Genomic DNA, 20,744 nt, shown 5'->3' with positions numbered 1-20,744 from the left:
AATGTTTGGTTTTGGCCAGGTATGGTGGCACACGGATTACTGTGAGTTCCAGGCCAGCCTGGCCTATAAAGTTCAGGGCAGCCAAGATAACATAGAGAAACCCTGTCTTGAAAAACCAAAAAAAAAAAAAAAAAAAAAAAAAAAGCAAGCTTATGTAAGCCATTAAGAGATACACAGTGCCATTGAGACACTAAAGGCTTTAAGAGCATCCCCTTTGTGGAGGGTTGTGACAGGATGATGAGACAGGTGTGGAGAGACCTTGTTAGGGACAGTGTTTCCACGAAGGGGCTTTGTTCAGTTCTCTCTCTGTGCCTTCTCTCAAGTCTTGGTGAGACCCTGTTACTGTCATAGTGAAGACAGTCGTGAAGTGCAGCCAGTTTTGTGTACAAGCCCTGAAGCACCAAACGTCTTCCCCATTAGCCAGTGCCCAGTCAGCTCCCAGGTGCCCGTGGTGGGAGAGCCTGCTGGCCTTAGCCATGCTCCTCTGGACTCTGATGACTTTCTGTCCTGCTCTTCTTTAGCGACAGGACTCTGCGGTGGTGAAAAAGCTGCAGGCCGCTGAGGAGGTTGGAATGCCTGTGGCTAGGAACGGCTCTGTGGCTGGTCTGAAGTTGCAGAATGGGTGTGTCCCTGCAAAGGCGCCTGCTGGCTCCCCTTCCCCAAGACCCACCCCAACACCCACACACATGCCCACCATTCTGGACGAGCCTGGAAAGAAGGTGAAGAAGCCAGCCCCTCCACAGTCCCTCACCGCGTCCCCAACCGCTTCTCAGGGCTCTCCTGGGACCATCGAATCCAGGAACCAGCGGCCGGGCTCCTGGGCAAGCAGGGACACCATCTTCTCTACCTCACCAAAGCTCCTGGCCAAAGCCATTGTTAATGGGCACAGGCCGAAGGGGGAAGACAATGGTGCGGACCTGGAGAAGGGGGCTTCAAGCAGCTCGAGCCCCGAGCACTCTGCCAGCAGTGATGCTGCCAAGGCCCCACAGACCCCAGAGGACAGAGCTGCACATTTCTGTGACTCTCAGGAAACAAACCGTCCCACCTCTGGCCATTCCAAAGCGCTGTTGAACGGAGTAGATCCCAGGATGGTGAAGCTGAAGTCCCCTGCCCTGAGCAGTACCACCACTGAGCCCACAAGCCTCATGTCTCCTCCACCAGCCAAAAAACTGGCTCTGTCGGCCAAGAAGGTGGGTCTGTGGGGGTCTCCTCTCTGGAAGTGCCCTGGGACTGGAGCTAGGAAGATAGGAGGGTAGGAAACCATGAAGGACGGTGGCCTCCTTCGTGCCTTCAGACCAGAGGGCCTATTGGTGTTCCCAGCAATTTGTAAGTTGAGAAAGGGCATTTTAAGGTAGAGACGGTTTTGAGGAGACCCCAGTTATTCAGCACCTCAGGTTGCTGGTGGTCTAGGCTAAGAGGGCTAACCAGTTGTCTATAGACGGAGTGTCTAGTTGAGTCACAAAGAGTGGGCCACAGGTTGCTCAGAGTGCAGAGAGCAGGGGCCCTGCTGGAGGAGGGGTGCAGGGTGCAGGGAGGCCGGGAGGAGCTGCCCACCCAGCTCAGGTGTGCAGGGCGGGGTCCAAGGGAACTGTGCAGGGTGCTTGTTGAATGCCCTTCCTTTTTCCTTTTTATTTCTAACCAACAACACTCTCTGGTTCTTCTTCTGCCATCCCCTTTCTACCCCCACTCCACCCCCTTTTTTTTATTCTGTCCCTTCATTCATCTTTCTGGGCTCTTTTATTTTTATTTATTCTTCAATTTTATTTTCCCTCTTCACTCACGGAAACCTTTTTTAGACCACCAAGTTTTTATTTATGTCAATAACTGCAGGCCAGCACCCTGAGGAGGGCGACCGGCAATGACATCCGCTCACCTCCCCCCTCAGCATTCTCCGACCTCACCTATCCCATGAAAGCCACCCACCCCGTCGTTGCCTCCACTGGGCCTGTCAGTAAAACCAGGTGAGCGTGGCACAGGCCCCTGGGCGCCGGTTCCTTTCCTGCTGTGGTTACATGTGCGTGGCTGGTGAAGAGCCATGGGTCGTCGACGACAGAGGCCCTTCTTGTCCACCCCTGTCTGGTAAAAGAGCCTCAGCTGGTCAGAGTTGGTTTAGTCTTCATAGTTGCAAGTCTTGCATTTTTGCCTGCCTGCCGCAGCACCTTGTAACCTGGAGTGCTGTGCATTGTCCTGGCTTGTAGCGCCCCAGGAAGTCAGACTCCCCGTGACCCTGAGGTCCCCTGCAGGGACATCTTTTCTGCCAGGGCCATCCCTCAGCCCCTGGTTCTCAAGTGCTATAGGATTCTTCAGGGCCCTTTAATCTCATCCGTGGACTTCCCGCCTGCCCCGGGGACGTGCTAGAACCCATGGTGCTGTGTGCCTTAGGAGTGCTGAGTGCTCAGATGGGAAGACTCTGATCCACGATCATCTGGGTCCTCGGGGACCCGAGTGCCGTGGCAACTGGGATATAAGAGCCAAGAGAAGGCAGGAGTGAGGAAGGCTCTGGCTGGCACTGCTCCAGTCTCCAGTTGCTGGGAAGGCGAGTCTCTGTTGCTGCCCACAGCTAGTATGAGCGGACACCCTGTCTCTAGCATGGCGTTGTGGGTTGTCCTTAAATGTCAGGTTCCCCAGTGTTGAGCCACTGCGGGGAGTTGTTCATTTCCTTGTCATGCTTTTCATCGAGACAGGGTCTTACAGGTTCAGTTGGCCTCCGACTCAGAGATCCTCCTCCCTCTGCCTCCTGAGTCCTGGGGTTAGAGCTCTGCACCACCACACTTGGCATAAACTAACTAGTGTGTCCTAATAGTTCTGAGATCTGTGTGTGTGTGTGCATTCTGCCTTCATGTACTCTGTACACCATGTGTGCCTGGTGCCCACAGAGGTCAGAAGAGGAGAGCTGGAGTTACAGGTGCATGGAGCCACCGTGTGGGGCTGGAAGCTGGGCTCATCTTTCCAGCCCCAGTGTGGACGTGGTTTTGGGGTTTTGCTTTGTTTTGCTTCGTGGTTTTTCTGTGTTAACAGCCCTGCCTGTCCTGGAACTTTGTAGATCAGGCTGGCCGTGAACTCAACTCACAGAGCTCCTGGAGTGCTGGGATTCAAGGTGTGTGCCACCATGCCTGGCTACTGTAAATCTTTTTAAAGCTCCAGCAGACACTGCTTTAGAGGGACACTAGTACAGGTGGCGTGGCTAGTCTGTTCTGGTTTGGATGATGGCAAGGACAGTCTCCATGAATTTGCTAAACCTTTGAGGTGACCACACAGACATGTTCCTCTTACAGTATTTGCCTCTGTGAAGTTGGGTACCCAGTCTGCACCCCCACACCCAAGGATGATGCTTGGCCTGTTTTACTGTTCCTGTGTGTTTGGCCCCCATGGGGACACTGTGGTTCTGGAGAGTAGAAGATAAATCTGGGTGTTGTTTTGTTTTGTGCTGTTTTACTTTTGCTTAATGATATTTCACTTCTTAGCACATTCAAGTTGAAAAATTGAAACATTAGGACATTAGGACTTGGTTGCTTTGTTTTGCTTTTGGTTTTGTTGTTTATTACTGTTTACCTGGTTTTGAAGGAGGGGTTGTTGGTTCTGAGACACGGCCTTGCCTTTGTAGCCCTGGCTGGGTTTGCTCAATTGTAGCCCAGGCAGGACTCAAATTTGATGCACATTCGAGGATGACCTTGACCTTCTGACCCTCTAGCCTCTATTTCCTACTTCTGGGGTCACAAGCAAGTGCCACCACACTCATTTCTATGTAGTGCCAGGGATGAACACGGGCTTTGTGTGTGTTAAACATGTTTTAAGACAGGCTGACATGTAGCTCAGGCTGGTCTTCAGCTCACTAAGTTAAGGCTGGCCTGGAATGCCTGATTGTCTTGCCTCCGCCTCTCAAGTACTAAGATTGCAGGCGTGTGCCACAATGTCTGGATAAAAAACATCCTCAGATCTGTGCTGAGTGTAGCCCAGTGGCACCGTGCTTCCTTGGAGTGACCAAGGTTTTTGGTTCAATTTTCAGCACTACAAAAAAAATTTTAAGTGCCTGTAACAAGAAACAAAAATGTATTGCTTTTATTAACTCTGATTTTTAGGTTGGAATTTGGAGCTGGTGAGATGGCTCCTTGGTTAAGAGCACTATCTGCTCTTCCAGAAGTCCATTCCCAGCAATGCATGGTGGTCTCATATGACCACCTGTAAAAAAGGGATCCAATGCACTCATACATAAATGAATTTAAAACAAACAAACAAAAAACAGCCAGGTAGTGGTGGCACATACCTTTAATCCCAGCACTTGGGAGGCTGATCTCTGTAAGTTCGAGACCTGGTCCACAGAGCAAGGCCAAGCCATCCAGGACCACACAAAGAAACCCTGTCTGGGGGGAGGGGTGTTGGAATTTGTGCTTGTGTGTCTAAGAATTACAGAGACAAAGTAACTTTTAAAATTCCATGGTGAGCCAAGTGTGGTGGCATACTAATCCCAGCACTCAGGGAGACAGAGGCAGGTGGAACTTTGTAAGTTCAAGACCAGCCTGGTCTACAAAGCCAAGGCTACACAGAGAAGCCCTGTCTCAAAAAACAAAACAAAAAAAATTCTATGGTGAGCCAGGAATGGTGGCACTCACCTTTAATCCCTGCACTTGGAAGCAGAAGCAAACAGATCTCTCTGAGTTCCAGGCTAGTTTGGTCTGCGTAGTGAGCTCTGGTCCAGCCAGAGCCACATATGCCTTGTCTCTAGCCCAGCTTCCCACCACACTCTAAGGTGTGAGGGGAGGTAGGTGAGGTCAGCGGAAGAATGACGACTTTCCCTGTGCCCACTGTCACAGGGCTGTCACACCTGCTCCCCGGCCATCTGCCCTCCTGAAGCATCCTGTCAACCCCCACTCTGCATCACTGTCCAGTAGTAGCGCCAAGCCCTTAGGGACACCAGAGCCACAGAGCTGCTGCTCCTCTGCCTGGACACCCCCGCCAAAGGTCAACGGACACTTCACGCCCCAGTTATGCCGGCTGCCAGAGGTCAGTGAGGCCCCGCACAGTCCCCCCAGGAAGAGGAAAAAGACCCCCGATGGAGATCCCCAGAGACTGGCCATAGATACACGCCTCCCACAGTGCCTCGGGGACACACCTGCAGCAGCACGCAGGAAGAGAAAAAAGAAGAAGTACCTGGAGGAAGTGGCTGCCACAGCTCCCCAGCAGGAAAGCCAGTCTCAGGGCCAGCCTTGGAGTCCCAGGGGCTGGAAGGAAGAGGGTACAGAGCCCCAGATAAATGGCCATCAAGTGAGTCACGTCCTGGACAGTCACCTCGTGAGCAGCAGGAAAAGGAGGAAGAGGAAAAGATCAGAAGGACTCAGCCAGGAAGCCACCCAGTCCCAGGGCCTGCTGGAGCGCAGGTAAGAACGTGGCTGGATGTGCCGTGCCTTCCCAAGTGGTGTGGGCTCATTTAGTGCTGGCCTGGACCTGTGCAGTGGCCCCGTGTCAGTGGGTGCCAGTTTCCATCACAGCATAAGAAAGGCTGAGGACACGGGGCCTAGGACAGGCTGTGTGGTTAGGTAAGGTTGCAGCAGCATATGTGTACAGTGTACCTGCACTGCATAGAGCACGAGGGACCAAGGAGTTAGTATCTTTGGTGTTGTGCTGAGTGTGTCACCATGGACAAGTGTCACACAGCACAGCCAACTCCTCAGCTCAGTGTGGAAGGACTCACCATCACACAGCACTGTAAACGGTCCTCAGGAACGTTGAGGTGGAGCTCTGGTTTTTATTTGTTTATTTGTCTTCTATACATTGGTGTGAGGGTGTCTGATCCCCTGGAACCGGAGTTACAAATGGTTGTGAGCCTCCACGTGGATGCTGGGAATTGAACCAGGGTCCTCTGGAAGAACAGCCAGCCCTGCTTTTTTTCTAAGTGTTTCCGTTTTTGGTTTTGTTTTGTTTTGTTTTTTTCCTTTGTGTGTGTGTGTGTGTGTGTGTGTGTGTGTGTGTGTGTGTGTGTGTGTGTGTGTGTACACATGTATGTGCACGTGTGTGGAGGTCAGAAGACAATTTATAGTCATTAATTCCCTCCCTCCACTATGGAGGTTCATTTGTTACATGTGTGTGTGTGTGCATGTGAGCATGCTTGCACACCAGGGAATATGTGTAGTGGACAACTTGAGGGAGATCAAAGTCAGCTCAGCAGGCTTGGTACCAAGTGCCTTTAATAGCTGAGCTATCTCACAGTCTTGTGTGGTGGAGCTGTCATGCCTCGGGGAGCACACTCTTGCCTGCAGTGTGTCTGGAAGGCTGACTGGCCCCTCCCTGGCTCCCCTCAGCTGCTCCCCTACAAACCACTGTGAGCCTGAGGCCAGAACAGAGTTGCAGAGGAAGAAGAAAAGAAGAAAAAGAAAGCACGAGTCACAGCAGGAGGAGGAAGAAAACGAGCACCCAGAGAGCCAGAGGAGCCCGAGGCCCAGCCTCACCCCAGGCCCTGAGCTGAGTGTGAACGGCCATCTTTCCAGTGAATGCTTGGGTAAGGACTCCTGCTAACAGCCACAGAGGTGACAGCTTACTGTTCCTTATTGCAGGCCACTAGGAGCAGTAGCCACAGACGCCTAAGGTATGGTGGCAAGAGAACGTAACCCAAGAGCTCTGGCAGACAGAGCTGTAGTCTAGGACCCATGCAGCTCGCCATTCTGGGCCGTGGTCCTGTTCTTCCCAGGAGGACAAGCACCCAGCAATGCTTTCTAGAGTCCAGGCCTCCAGAGCACAGGCCTGTGGGGAACTTTAAGGTCCCAGGTTTGTGTCAGATCGAGCGAGGGGATCTGTGTTCTGGTTGTTTGTTACTTTATTTTCTCACAAATCGACGTGGACAGTGGAGCAAGATTACCACTAGAAAGTGCCCATCTGCTGGCACCAGTTACCAGGATGTGTGACTGTTCAGTGGTTTGATTTTAGCCTGTCCTCTGGTTACAGGCCTGGGGCACGCGCCTCTCATTGCTTGGAACAGAGATAAAGAAGCTGACGTGGTCCAGGAGTTGCTCCGAGACTCATCTGATACGGCTTATGGGAAAAAAGGTGTGGCTCTGAGGCGCTGCCTTATTTGGGTTGTTGGGGTTGTTGGGTGCTGGTGTGCTGTGAGGTGTGGCACACTACACTGCCCAGGCTAAAAACTCAAACACAGTTGCTGAATATGCTTTAACATGTGGCACAAAGGCAGATTCTGTTCAGATCCAAAAGATCTGAGGCCCAAGAGCAGGACAAAGTGGGGAGCCCAATCCCAGGTCAGCTGAGCAGGCGCCTGGTCCCCGGTGCAGAAGGCCAGGGCACCAGCGCTCCTAGTATTGGCAGGCTTGGAGCACGAAGTGAGAGGTTACAGAGGCATTTGCCGTTGGGATGGGAGCACACAGTGGTCGCACCCTTGGGTCATGTGTCCTTCCCTTTCAGGGTTCTGACTGCCTCTTAGAGTAGATGGGCCCTGGTGGTAGGTGAGTCTTGAGGAGAGTCTGCAGGGTGACTGGGACCCAGGGGTGCTGACGGAATGTGTCTTGTGCAGTTTTGACCTGGGATGGTGAGCCTTCGGCCGTCAGTGAGGATGCTATCAAAGACAGCAGATTGGCCCGGGCCCACACTGTGGTTGACGACTGGGATGAAGAGTTTGATCGAGGGAAGGTATGGTGGCTGCTGTGGCCGTAGGCTTGGGGCAGCAGGTGGCTGTGGCTCGTGTGAGCTCTGACTGCTGTTTGCAGTGCAGTCATGCACAGAGCAGCTGAGGCCAGGTTGGAGTCAGCCTCCTGAGTTCCCTCCCTGCTGGGCAGGCATGGGAGTGTGGATGATGGCAACCACCCTCAGGTTGAGGTACGTGGCGCGTGCCACATGTGTGTTGAAGAGTCCTCTCTGGGAACTGTGACACTGTCATTCTTGTTGTAGGAAAAGAAAATTAAAAAGTTGAAGAGAGAAAAGAAGAGGAACTTCAATGCCTTCCAGAAGCTTCAGAGTAGGCGGAACTTTTGGTCTGCGACTCATCCTGCTAAGGTCACCAGCCTCAGCCATCGCCGCTGAGCTTGCTGCGATTGTTAGAGGTCAGCTTGGCTGTGTCTGCCTGCTGTGTGTGGTGATGGGCTCTGTATGTATCTATGGTATGTGTCTATATATTTGGTGTGTGTGTGTATCTGTTGGTGTGTACCTCTGTATTGTATATCTGTCTCGGTGTTGGCTGATGTGTATGTATCTGGTGTGGCGTGCATATAGCATGTGTACTTTCTGGTGTGTGTGGTCTGTGGTGTGTGTGTTTATCTGTAGAATGACGGCATTAGTAGGGGCCTTTCCAATGCCCGCCCTAGCTCCAAGTAGTGACAGAGCCCTCTCAGATTCATTCAGCCCTCAGCTCTGTAGCTGGCCAGGTACTCATCTGTTCTAACCCCTGCCAGCCACCTGCCCTTTCACCTGCCATCTCAGTGTCACCTTGGCCTTCTGCTGTAACTCTGTCCTCCTATCTCTCTTCTCTCTTCCTCCTCTGGTCCCTACACCCTCCCCTCTCCCTCCCCTCCCCAGACTGGGAATGGAAGTCCTACCTCCTGCCTCCTCGGCCCAGTCATTGGCTCTTCCGCTTCTTTATTTTTTCCTTTTCTTTTCTTTTTCTTTTTTCTTTTATTTTTTCCTTTCGTTGTTGCTTGTTTTTCTAGACAGGGTTTCTCTGTGTAGCCTTGGCTGTCCTGGACTCCCTTTGTAGACCAGGCTGGCCTCGAACTCACAGCGATCTGCCTGCTTCTGCCTCCCGAGTGCTGGGATTAAAGACTTGTGCCACCACGCCCGGCCTCAGATAATTGGGGAGTACTATTTTTTGTTATTGTTGTTGATTGTTTTTCAAGACAAGGTTTCTCTGTGTAGCCTTGGTTGTCCTAGACTCACTTTGTAGACCAGGCTGGCCTCTGCCTCCTGAGTGCTGGGATTATGGGTGTAGGTTAATTGTGGAGTAATTTAAATAACATTGAGACCAGAATTTTTTCAAATAAGTGATAATGCCCACATGCAACCAGATCTTGCATCTGAATATACAGTGTGTGGCGCCTGCACCACCGCGGTACCGAGTCAAGGGCGAGGGACTGCGGATTTAACACACAATAAAGCAGTGGCTCCTTCATGCTAAGAGAGCGACGGCTTTTATTCAGCATCCACAGAGTCTTTTTATAGGCAGCAAAACAGGAATGCCACTCGCAGATGAAATCCCTCAAGAGGTGATTGCACACACGAGGGAAAGTCCCAAGGAAGGGAGGGGTGCATTCTCAGAGCGGTAACCATGACTAGCTGACCATCATAAGCACAGACACGGAAGCTGCTAAAAACACGACATGCAACAGCAAGGCAGGCAGGCAGGCAGCCCAGTCGGACTTGATTCCCACAACAGTGCACAAGACCATCCCCCAGCATTTATCTGTGGCGTTTGTCTTGTGTGCTTCTGGTGTGTGCGATGGTATGTGTACCTAATATGTATGTGGCATGCATAATCATAGTACGTATGGTGCTTGTGACAATTTGATACTTGTGCTCTGTCTGGTATGTGTATGTGTGGTCTGTCTCTCTCTGGTGTGTGTGGTGTGTGTGTGTGGGTGTGGGTGTGTGTGGTGTCTTGCATGTCTGGTGTATATGCTTTTGGTGCATGTGTCTTATGTCTGTGGTGTGTACTAGTTATTTGTAGGTATGACTGACTATGTCTTTTGAACGATCTGGGGATGTAATAGAATTGTCATGGTCTCTCTTCTCACCAGGACAACCAGTGTGCCTCTGCCACAGCATCCCAGAGCTGTCATATCACATCCTTGGAACTGTCCACTTGGATCTGAGGAGTGGCCTTGTGCAGACTACCCTGCACTGTGAGCCTGCCAGGTGGAGGTTCCTGGTCCCACTGTTCACAGATGATGCAGTGTAGCCCTGGCACTTCAGCTCAGAGCCTCTGGTGGTTTCATGATGAACCTCACAAGAGAAAGCCTGGCCTATGGAGACATCTTCCTAATGGACCCCGGAGTCTAGGCAGGAAAACTCATCGATTCTGGTCTGGGGCTGTCAGAGACAAGGGACTGAGGCCAGCATCTCTTAGTAATGTCCTTCACTCAGGATGGTGGCATGGTGGTGGTGCCTGTTCTGGTGAGCCCTCTTTTGCTCTCCGAAGCTGGAGCTGTCCTCTCAGAGGGGCCTCTGTGTGACTGACTGTCAGTTGCAACAAGGAAGAACCCTGGTGACTGCACTGTCCCCACCCCTAACCCCAGAGCGCATCCTCGTGACAGAGCACCACACCTTGCAGACGGCAGCAGCCGCTGGTGATGGGAGAGCCCCGAAATGTGTGCCAGCGCCTCTGCTTCAGGGCTGCTGCCCTGTCCAGGAGACTTCATTGAGCTTCTACATTTGCCATAACCTGGGGGTCTCTGTCAAGGTGGCGGTATTTAGAGATGAATTCTCCAGTATTTTACTACTTATGATAAAACATTTATTTTTGACCAGGCCTGTGGCTACCAGTAGCAATATGTTCCCTTCATATGCACACACTGGCTTCATTTGCTCAATTTTGTGAGTGCTTTAAAATTGAAACAATTGCCTTTCCTGTCTTCTCAAGCTGCAAGGAAAGACAGCACCCGGGAGATGGAAGGTACCAGAACTTTCTTCCTCGTGGGTGCATCTCTTTTTCCCCAGAGTCCTAGGCTGTTCTGGGCTGGCTCCTCAGTCTGGGCCTCTGGGGTCAGTTCCATGGGTAGCATTTGTTCAGCTGCCAGCTCAGGGCCTCACTTGCTGCGTATGTGGCATGGACGTAAGGTCATGGTACCATGCGGGTTGTTCCCTTCCTGTTTGCTTCCTTCCCTTTGGAAATAAAGGGAGGAGCCGTAGTTCATGGTGGGTCTGCTGGTTGAGTCTGCCAGCCAAATGTGATCTGTCTGTGTGGGTGGGGTTGTGGATATCATGTCCAGGAGTGGTGTGGGCTTCACCCGTTGTCTCGGAGGGAGGCAGGCACCTCCATGGGTAGGATTGTCATTTCTCATGAGGTGTTGTCATTCCTTTCTGTAGCAGCTGCTTCCTGGGCACATTGGGTTTTTCCTATGACATTCTCTAGTTAAAAGTCATAGCTCTGCCAGCACAGAACTGATCTGTCTCCTCTAGATCGGTTCCTCGTTTTGTCCACTAGATTATGCGTTGTCAAATCTCTTTGGGGGAGTGCCACTGCCTCTTGGGCAGCCACGATCCCTGTCTGCCGTCCTGACTTGTGGCGGCATGTGTTGCTGTCAGTGCAGGCGAGTCCTTTCCTTCCTTAGGAGCAGGGACAGAATGAGGTCTTGGTGACGTGTACTGACATAAATGACTGAAGCTCTTCTAAGAGCGGTCATTTTGTTGGATCAAATCAAATCAGCTTGAACTTTGCGCTCGACAGTAGATATGGTTCAGGCCCACGTGCAGAGGGCACCTCCCTGGTGTTTCCGTTCTTGCTCACCTGCCTGTTTTCATCCCTCATCCTTGTGTGGCTGCATCTGTATGTGTACAGGGATCCCCATATCTTCCACTTCTTCAGGGGCCCCCAGATATTGCCAAGATCTTGGTGCAATAAAGTAATGCGTTACTTGTGAGTCCTTTCTGTGTCTGCCTTTTCCTTTCACTTTTACCTTTTCCTTTCACTTTTAAAAAGATGTGTCCTGCCGTGGCCAGGCTGCCTCCCCACGCCAGGTGGACAGGTTTTCATGCTATACTCTGAGGTGGCCATCCACAGTTGGCCTGGGGAGCACCACGGCCATCCACAGCTGGCCTGGGGAGCATTGTTGCTTGAGCCTAGGAGTTAGGGACCATTTTGAGCAATGTACTAAGATCTTATCTCAAAATATTTTTTAAAATAAAGGATTTAAAGATTTATTCCATAGCTGTATTTGTTTAAATTTAAGAGTGAAGATGACCTCTGGTTCAGTAGGCTTTGGGGGTAATATTAAGTGAATACTGGAGAGCGCAGACGCAGAGCAGGGTTACACCACAAGGAGGCCTGCTCTTGGTTTTACTCAGGGTGTGAGATTGCCTCACAGAGGGCAGGAGGGCAGGACAAGGATTTGGATCTGAGTTTAACCTATATACTGGTGGAGAACATTGTCACCATCTGCTGTGGGGCACGGTGAAGACAAAGAACGCTGATGACAAGCTGTAGAACAGCCCCACCAGAATCCAACCGCGGGGCTTCCCTATAGAACATGGACGATGACTTCCCACCTTTCTGCCAACCCTCCCACAGCGGGCATGCTCCAGCAACTCCTGAGACCCCAAGTCCATGTGCAGTTAATGGCAAAACCACGCAGAGCCTTCTGGGAAGTACAGAGGGGCATTAACAGATGGATGAGAGCCCAGAGATGCTCCTCAGCCCATCCTCCAGTGGGGGTCAGCTGTGGACTGACCCGATTCCGAGGGTCTTTCGCAAGTTGCCCCAGCTCTGACACTGCCTGTTATGTTCCAACGATAGCATAGTACAATACCCCACGGCTCACATCAACATAGTCCCTTCTGACCCAGTGGTGGCACAGTGTGACAGCAGCTCCCCCAGCCACAGCATGGTGAGAAGGCACTTGTGGTTTTGCTCAGTAGAGCTCTGCCCTGAAAGCTGGTAACAGGTCCCTCCAAGATACCCATGAGCAAAGGGGTTCCAGTCAGGAAAGCTGCCCTTTGAACCCACAGCTCAGGGTTAGACAGGGGCTGGGGCAGAAGCCGTTTCCTATTTAGTGGCTTTAGGGCTTCTGAAAGCTGTGCGTGAGATGAGGCCACTGCTGGTCACAAACCAGAGGAGCCCAGGCAGCGGTTTGACACTACTGGGCCACACTTTTATTGACACTTTTCCAAACCCTGGCTGCCTCTGGTATGCGTGTGAAGCCAAGCCAATGACTTGCTAACAGCAGAAGGTTCCCCCACTGGGGATCACAAGGATGGAGGAGGGTGTGGCCAGTTCTACCGGAAGAGCCTCAGGGAAGGACAGTGTGAGAGTGTTGACATGGGGTCAGCCTGGGCTCCTGGGATAACTCCAGGCAGTGATAAAGGTGACCTAGGCAGGCAGGACTGGCTAACCTAGTCTGACTGGCCTCTTAGACACCTGAGTTGACAGTGTCTGCACCTGGAGAGGGGTGGCGGCCAAGGTGGCTCCCAGCCTAGAGCTAAGGGGCAGAGACCCACACACTGTATTCATTACTTTTCTTGTGACAAAGTGCCAACAAAAGCAACTTAAGGGGTTCGTTCTGGCTCCCTGAGCTTACAGTCCAGCCTGACAGGGAGGGTGGAGAGAGCACGAGGCAGCTAGTCACAGTGTGTCTCCCCTCAGGAAGCAGAGATGAATGTTGCTGCAACCCAGGGCCTCAGCCTATGGAATGGTGCTGCCCACAGAGTGGGTCTTCTCACCTCAGTAAACCCATTCTAGAAACTTCATCACTGGCCTGCCCAGGATGTGTCTCCTGGGTGATTTTAGACTTGTCGAGCTGCCTCTCCTAACCACTGCATGGGTGAACTGATGCTGTTGACACTGTTGTTCATCCTCTCTGGAAATCTGCTGTGGCCTGCAGCCACAGGAAGAGGTACCTCTAAGGGGTGGACGACTAGGCCCCCACTTTGTCTTCCCCGCAGGGGTAGGCCTTGCTCCCTTCATGTCCTGCCTGCCTCACTCCTTTCTGTCGCCCTCACCATTCTATTTGTGGCCCCGTTCATTCCCCATATGTGATGTGTGTTTGCCCCCTGCTTTTCAAGATGTCCTGTCATTGCCCTCCCCCGGGGTTCCTCTCGTCCACCATCCAGGGAGAGCCAGTGGGCACGCACGCACGCACGCGTTGATTTCACGGAGCTCGGGTGGCTCTTTGGGGTCATCTTGCTTATAGGTTTATGGTCTGCCCCTTTGATCTGTGCTTGCTCCTGTAGTTGGCTACGGGCTTCGACTTCTGCCAGGAGACCCTCCACTTTGTCCTCTTGCACACATGCACACATCTGTCATGAACATGTGATCTCACTGCCTTAGGTCAGGGACCTAAGGTCCTTCCCAGCTCGCCAACCAGAGGCAAGTTACTTAGGCCCAGCGCTTCCTCAAGGACAGATCCTGTGACTGGTTCCAGTTTTGCCAAGGTTGAGGTCAGGTTTAACTGACGTGTTTGTTTGTTTTTGTTTTGACACAGGGTTTCTCTGTGTAGCCCTGGAACTTACTCTGTAAACCAGGCTGCCCCTAGAACTGCTTTTGCCTCCCAAGTGCTGGGCTGAAGGCATGCACCACCCCTGCCCAGCTGTACTGATAAGTTTGTCTTTCTTTCTTTCTTTCTTTCTTTCTTTCTTTCTTTCTTTCTTTCTTTCTTTCTTTTTTAAAAAATAATTTATCATTTTATGTGCTTTGGTGTTTTGGTTTATGTCTGTTGGTGTCAGATCTTGGAAGATCTTGGGGTTACAGACAGTTGTAACTGCCATGCGGGTGCTGGGGATTGAACCCAGGTCCTCTGGAAGAGCAGTCAGTGAGCCGTCTCTCCAGCCCTGGGCTGAGGTATACAGTCATGGCTTGCTATCAGAAGGATAGGAATCCAGGTCCAGGTGTAACGGGGTCAACATTACCATTATGTCACCTGCATTATGTCCCCTGCGGTTTACTCCTCTAAAACGCAGGGGTGGAGGCACCCTGCATCACCATTGTCACTCTGGGTCCTCTCTGCTTGCTTTCAGTGCTCTTCTCCTTCCTTTAGGAGGTTGGTCTTTGCTGCCAATAGAAGCCCCGTATACATGAGAAGTGCAGCCAGGCTCTAGGTACCAGAGTGGCTTCTACAGCTGGGAACCTTCTCACAGCGGCCAGGTACAGAACACGTACTTGCTGTGAGATGCCTGGGACTTTTACTTTCAACAATGTTATTTCCTTAGCTATACTTTTTTTGGTTTTGTTAATTTATTTGGGACAGGCTCTTACTAGATAGCCCTGGCTGACTTGGAACTCAGAGGCCAGAAGAGGATATCAGATACCCTGGCACTGGAGTTACTAGTAATTGTGAGCTTCCACACGGGTGCTGGTCCTCTGCAAGAGTGAGGAGCCCCCGGTGCTCTTAGCCACCGAGCCATCTCTCCAGCCTTTAATGACTAGTTCCAAACGAATCTAAACCTTCGTCACCCCAAGCAAGAGCGGACATTGTTAAAATATACCTTGCGTGATTTGGTTTTTATTTTTGAATTACAACTTTGTTTTGTGGGTGGTAGACACAATGCCATGGTTCACGCAGGAAGGTTAGAGGACAGTTGTGTGGGAGTCAGTTCTCCTCCCGTGGGCTCAGGGGATGGAACTCAAAGCCGTCTCCCCCTGCGTGTGATCCCTTCTGTTCATACAGAAGCAAGCCTTTTAAGTGTACCGCCCCCCATACCTTGATGGGTTATTCTGACATTTTTTGTCATATGTGGTTACAGGTAAATAGTTCCTGGTGTCAGGGACTTGGGGTAAGATCTTTAGCCAGGACCTAGCTTATAATGTTTGTTGAATGAGTGAACTTGAAAAGCTAGTGGAAGAAACATGGTTTAGACCGCTCAGGAAATAGGCAACCCCTCCTCCAGCACCAGCGCACACACACACACACACACACACACACACACACACACACACACACACACACAGCCAGGCTCAAAGGCCTCCCTCACCCACTTGGCTGTCCTGTGCCTTCGGAGGGCTCCACCCCACCCCTTTGTCTTTTTCACACTTGAAAACATTTTGGTGAAATCAAGCTGGAACCGGAGCGGTAATTCCTCTATCTGAAGTAAACGCCCCAATGTGGCACTCGGCCAGCTGCCTTCTGGGTGGCACAGGAACAGTTGGTGGCAGCTGGAGACAATCAAGTTCCATTACAAACACATCTTAAGTGCCATTCACACACAGAAGAAACTGCACGCTTTAGCAAAATAAAATCTGGGGATTTTCAAGGCAAGACAATGCCTCATCTGAACCTGCACAGCCTTTTCATGCATAAGCACCCTCTTCTTCCGAGACCCAGAGCTGGCGAATGCAGCCCATGGTGGCTCCTGGCTAAGTGTGGGGGTCTCTGGTCCTGAATCAAAGGCCTGACCACACTTTCCACCTCGGTGAGAGAGGCCAAAGGCTCTGAAAGAGCAGCCTCTGCCTCTGCTCATTTGCATCCTTCCTTGAGTTTCAGGGAGCATGGAGGAGGACTGCCAGGGTCAGGCACAGCACTGGTTATGCAGCAGGTGTCTTGATATATTTATCAGGCCTTGCCATCCCTCCCGCTCCCAAACTTCTGGCAGTCGCCCTTGGGCTGCTGCCCGGTAAGCAATGGTTGGACACACTTGTGTGGACATAGCCATCTGGCGTCCTCACCTGGCCTCCACTGGCACCTGCACTTATGAACACACACCTACACACACACACATGCACATAATTTTTTTAAAGATTTATTTATTATATATATAATATGATCAGATCACATTATAGATGGTTGTGAGCCACCATGTGGTTGCTGGGAATTGAACTCAGGACCTCTGGAAGAAACCACTGAGCCATCTCTCCAGCCCCACATGCACATAATTTAAAACAAACATTTAAAAAGATTTCTTTATTCATCTATGTGCATGTGTGTGTGTGTGTGTGTGTGTGTGTGTGTGTGTGTGTGTGTGTGTCTGCATGAGTTCGTGTACCACGCACGTGTGTCAGGAGCCTGGGTGAGACTCTCCAGAACTAGAGTTACAGGCAGTTGTGAGCAGCCTGATGTGCTGGGTGCTGGGACCAACCAGAACTTGGTTCCTGTGGATGGAAGAGCAGCAAGTGCTCTTAACCGTGTTTCCAGCCCCCAAATAAATCTTAAAACCACAGAAACATATGGGGAACGTGCCCAAAACTGCATGGCTTCAAACAATGGCAACGTGTTCTCAGGTTTTGGAGGGCAGGTGTGGGCCTGCAGGGCTGCGTTCCCTTCAGAGCTGCTGGAGGAGGATCCTTGCCGCCTCTTCCGGTTGTTGCAGGTGATCCTTGGGCTGGCGTCACTCCTGCCTCTGCACCTCCTCGCATGCTTCTCCTGGCTGCCTCCGACCCACAGTCCCGCAGGACTATGGTCCACTTTAGCGGCTTTCTCTTGATCACATCTAAAAGCATGTAGTTTCCAAACAGGGTGGTGTTTGCAGGCAATGGGGGTCGGAGGGACACAACTTAAGAGACACAACTCTTTTTGTGAGTGGGACCGTGTGAAAAGGCTCTGTCTGGGAACCCACAGCGCTCACGTCCGGCTGTGTCCCTATCACGAGCCTAGAAGGAACCTATGTGGGAAGACTGGATGTACAAGGACAAATGTTACCTGTATGTGTATTTTGATGACGAATGTCTGAACGCTATCCTGTTTTTATTTTTTCCCCCCACTTCCACAGCTTGGAAATCATCTTGTAGCAGTGAACAGAAATCTGCCTCAATCTCTCCTCCCTCCCCCAAAAGATGTAAAAATAGTAAAGCCATTTAATACTCTTATTCTTAAAATTTTTTTTTAATTTAATGTGCCTATGTGTGTGCCTGAGTATATGTCTGTACACCATGTGCACGTGGGTGTGAAAGGGTGTGTCAGGTCCCTGTCGCTGGAGTACCCGGCAGCTGTGGACTGCCTGATGCAGGCGCTGGGGACGGAGTCGGCCTCCTCTACAGGAGCAGCGAGTGCTCTTGCCAGCTAAGCCAAGTCTCCTCTTTGCCATTCACAAACGAACAACAGCTCCGCCACCACAAGCATATTTTGGGCTACTGTTGCCAAATAAATTATTTCTCAACTCTCGTTTTTAAAATTGTGGTGGAAGGCAGGGATGGATGGAAGGAGGTACCTCTTACAAAAGTTATCAGCTGGTAGCGGCAAAGTCAAAGCTCCGGGTGTGCGCACAGCCTGGAATGGCTCCAGAAACTGGGAGAGTAAGAAGGGGGCGTTGTGGGGTGGGGTGGGGAAGGAGGGGAGAGGAGAGGGGAGAACCAGGGTGCATATGACATGAAGGGGGAGTGGGAAAAACAGGGGTTTCTAATTAGGGAGATACATACAGAAGGAGAGAGGAGTAGGCTACAATAACAGTAAGGAATCCGAAAAAGCCATAAGGACTACTGCTATCAGCTACCTAAAACTACATATAATAGACAGTTTAAATGAAAACATTCCATCTGGGCCGACACTTCTCCCCTGCCCCAAGAGCCATCCACTAACAAAGCCCCCACCATCAGGCACGAGAATCTGTCTTTTGAGTTGTCAAGGTTGTATGAGAGGCTCCCCAAACGCTATAGGCTGTTACTCTTAGTTACCCGCCCCCATGATAGTAAGTCCCTACTGCTGAAGGAACCATGCACTCAGACACAGGACCCAGAGGCCCAAGAGCTGGAACTGACCTCCAAGCCACCTTGAGGACTAGCTTTCATGGTGGCCGAAGGCACCGCGCAAGCCTCCGACCTACTTAGGATACCTGTGAGCCACAGTGATGACCGGCAGGGCAGCTAAACTAAGAAAGCAGTGGTGGCACAGATATGCTGGTGGTAACCAAAAGCTCTTTAATTAGACTTGAGACCAGAGGGGAGTCCTGCCCCAAATTAAAAACCAATTACCCAGTGCTTGGGAAGTCATGCATCTCAGAGGAGAGCCTAAAACCCTCACTTTCCCAACCCAGCATACTTCCTAACTGCATTTTAAATAACTGTCCTTATACCCATGATAAGTGTAGTTCTCATCTTAATCAAGGATATGTTTTTGTTTGTTGGTTTTGCAACAGATGGAGACCATTACAGAAAACCACAACTAACTAAATCGCGTAGTTGTGTGATACATCTACAACGGAACTCCTACTCCAAACACTCAGGGAAGAGCAGGTGCAAAGATTGAAGACCCCAGAAGACTGGGGAGTTTGCTGTAAGTTGTGTGTAGTGTCTCCTAGAAAGGTCAGAATTCAACCCATGAAGCCTCACCAACATGGCTGTCTAAACATGACCCGGTCAAGGACAGCACCAATAGACATGCTAAGATGGAAGGAGAAAGCTCAGAAGCCTCAACCCTACTCAAAGAATTACAGGGAACTAAGGATGGCGGAGAGTGGGAGAAAGAGTCTCCCCAGGGGACAAGCACATCAACGGGATCCCCACTACCACGTGGTCAGCCCTAAAAACATACATACAAGTTAGCATTATACAGACTGAGCAGGTTGTGTTTATATATTCAGGAATAGGAACACACACACACACACACACACACACACACACGTAACAACAAAAGGTCATGAATTTGAAAGAGCAATGGGGGAATACATGGGGGAATTTGGAGGGGGGAAAGGAAAGTGGGAAATGATTTAATAATATTATACTCTCAGTAAGTTTTCAAAAGAGTGACACAAGAGGAGCGCCATGGTAAGGCTGTGTAGAGAGGCAATACAATGAGACAGGTAAACTTTTCTGTTTTTCAAGATACGTTACACTAAAAGTTGTCAGTTAGATCAACTAGCAAAGAACACTCCATGGTGAGAAGTCTAAGGAGGCCAAACCTATTTTGTTTTTATTGTTTTGGTTTTTTTTTTCCGAGACAGGGTTTCTCTGTGTAGCCTTGGATTCACTTTGTAGACCAGGCTGACCTCAAACTCACAGCGATCCCCCTGCCTCTGCCTCCCGAGTGTTGGGATTAAAGGCGTGCGTCACCACACCCGGCCTATTTTTTTAAAATTAAATTTAACTTACTATTTTGTGTGGGGGGGTTTGTGTGCATGTAAGGCTATACACTATATGCATGCAGTCCCTTGCAAGTCAGAAGTGGGCAGTTATGGATGGTTGTGAGCCACTATATGGGTGCTGGGAACTGAACCCAGGTCCTTCTGCAAGAACAAATGCACTTAATGGCTACACCATCTCTCCAGCTTTGCCAAACCTATTTTAATGTTCTCAAAAAATAAAATAAAAAATAAAAAAGGAAGGAAAGAAAGAGAAAGTAAAAAAGGAAAAATAAAAGCTTTGTTCATTTTTTTATTTTACGTGTGTTTGTCTGTCTGTATGTGTACCATATACCTGTCTGGTGCCTTTGGAGGCCAGAAAAAGGTATCCAGTCACCTGGCACCAGAGTTATGACAGTAGGATGTCATGTGGGTGCTGGGCACCGAACCTGGGCCCTCTGCAAGAACAGCAAGTGCTCTGAACTGCTGAGCCATCTCTAGAATCCCATCTTTTTCTTTTTGTTGATATTTATTTTGTGTATGCAAGTGTAACCATTTCTGGCGGCTTACAACCACCTCTATCTCTAGCTCCAAGGGATCTGACGGCCTCTTCTGGACTTCAAGGATAGCTTCACACACATACGCATATACAACACAGAGGCATTCTCACACACACACACACACACTAAAAAAAATCCTTACAAAATAAGTCTTGTTTCCTCCACTTCCCGTTTCACCTCCATTCTTGTTTCCCCTATACATCCTTGTAGGACAGTGTGTGGCACTCACGGCAGCACACACAGGTGCAGACAGAAGGTGGAGCATTGAGAGATTTAAATGCACTGAAGTTGCACAGAGATTTTGAGCAGTTCCCTAGGCACCCCTGGGCGAGGAAGGATTGCTGCAGGCCACCCAGAAGGTCCCACTAGGGAAGGCCTGACTCCCCTACTTCACCCGTGCTTGGTCTCGCCTCTTTGTGCCACAGAAGCCCAGAGATTCCCATGAGCTCTCGGGGCAGTGACTTGCAGAGAAGGGGGAATCTGTGGAGGGAGGAGGCTAGCTCTGGGGGTGCCCTGCTGCAGCCCTGAGATTTCAAGTCTTTGTTTCAGTGAGGAAGA

At 50.7% G+C, this 20,744-nt stretch overlaps 1 protein-coding gene across 2 annotated transcripts in view; it reads left to right on the top strand.

Annotated features, from left to right (window-relative positions):
* The window catches only part of USP36 (ubiquitin specific peptidase 36), a 33,323-nt gene extending 21,753 nt beyond the window's left edge, over positions 1-11,570 (top strand). For both annotated transcript variants that reach the window (XM_084749232.1, XM_084749233.1), the window contains exons 14-21: positions 522-1,190; positions 1,831-1,961; positions 4,812-5,375; positions 6,297-6,493; positions 6,937-7,038; positions 7,517-7,632; positions 7,891-8,042; positions 9,729-11,570. In XM_084749232.1, the coding sequence (XP_084605358.1) occupies positions 522-1,190; positions 1,831-1,961; positions 4,812-5,375; positions 6,297-6,493; positions 6,937-7,038; positions 7,517-7,632; positions 7,891-8,022 (1,911 nt within the window). In that variant the 3' untranslated portion in view covers positions 8,023-8,042; positions 9,729-11,570. The remainder of the gene's footprint in view (positions 1-521; positions 1,191-1,830; positions 1,962-4,811; positions 5,376-6,296; positions 6,494-6,936; positions 7,039-7,516; positions 7,633-7,890; positions 8,043-9,728) is intronic.
* Positions 11,571-20,744: the final 9,174 nt, after the last annotated feature.

The sequence above is a fragment of the Acomys minous genome, assembly GCF_964271855.1.
Source record: "Acomys minous genome assembly, chromosome: 12".
Classification (NCBI taxonomy): domain Eukaryota; kingdom Metazoa; phylum Chordata; class Mammalia; order Rodentia; family Muridae; genus Acomys; species Acomys minous.
This window is presented reverse-complemented; position numbering and strand designations above follow the sequence as displayed.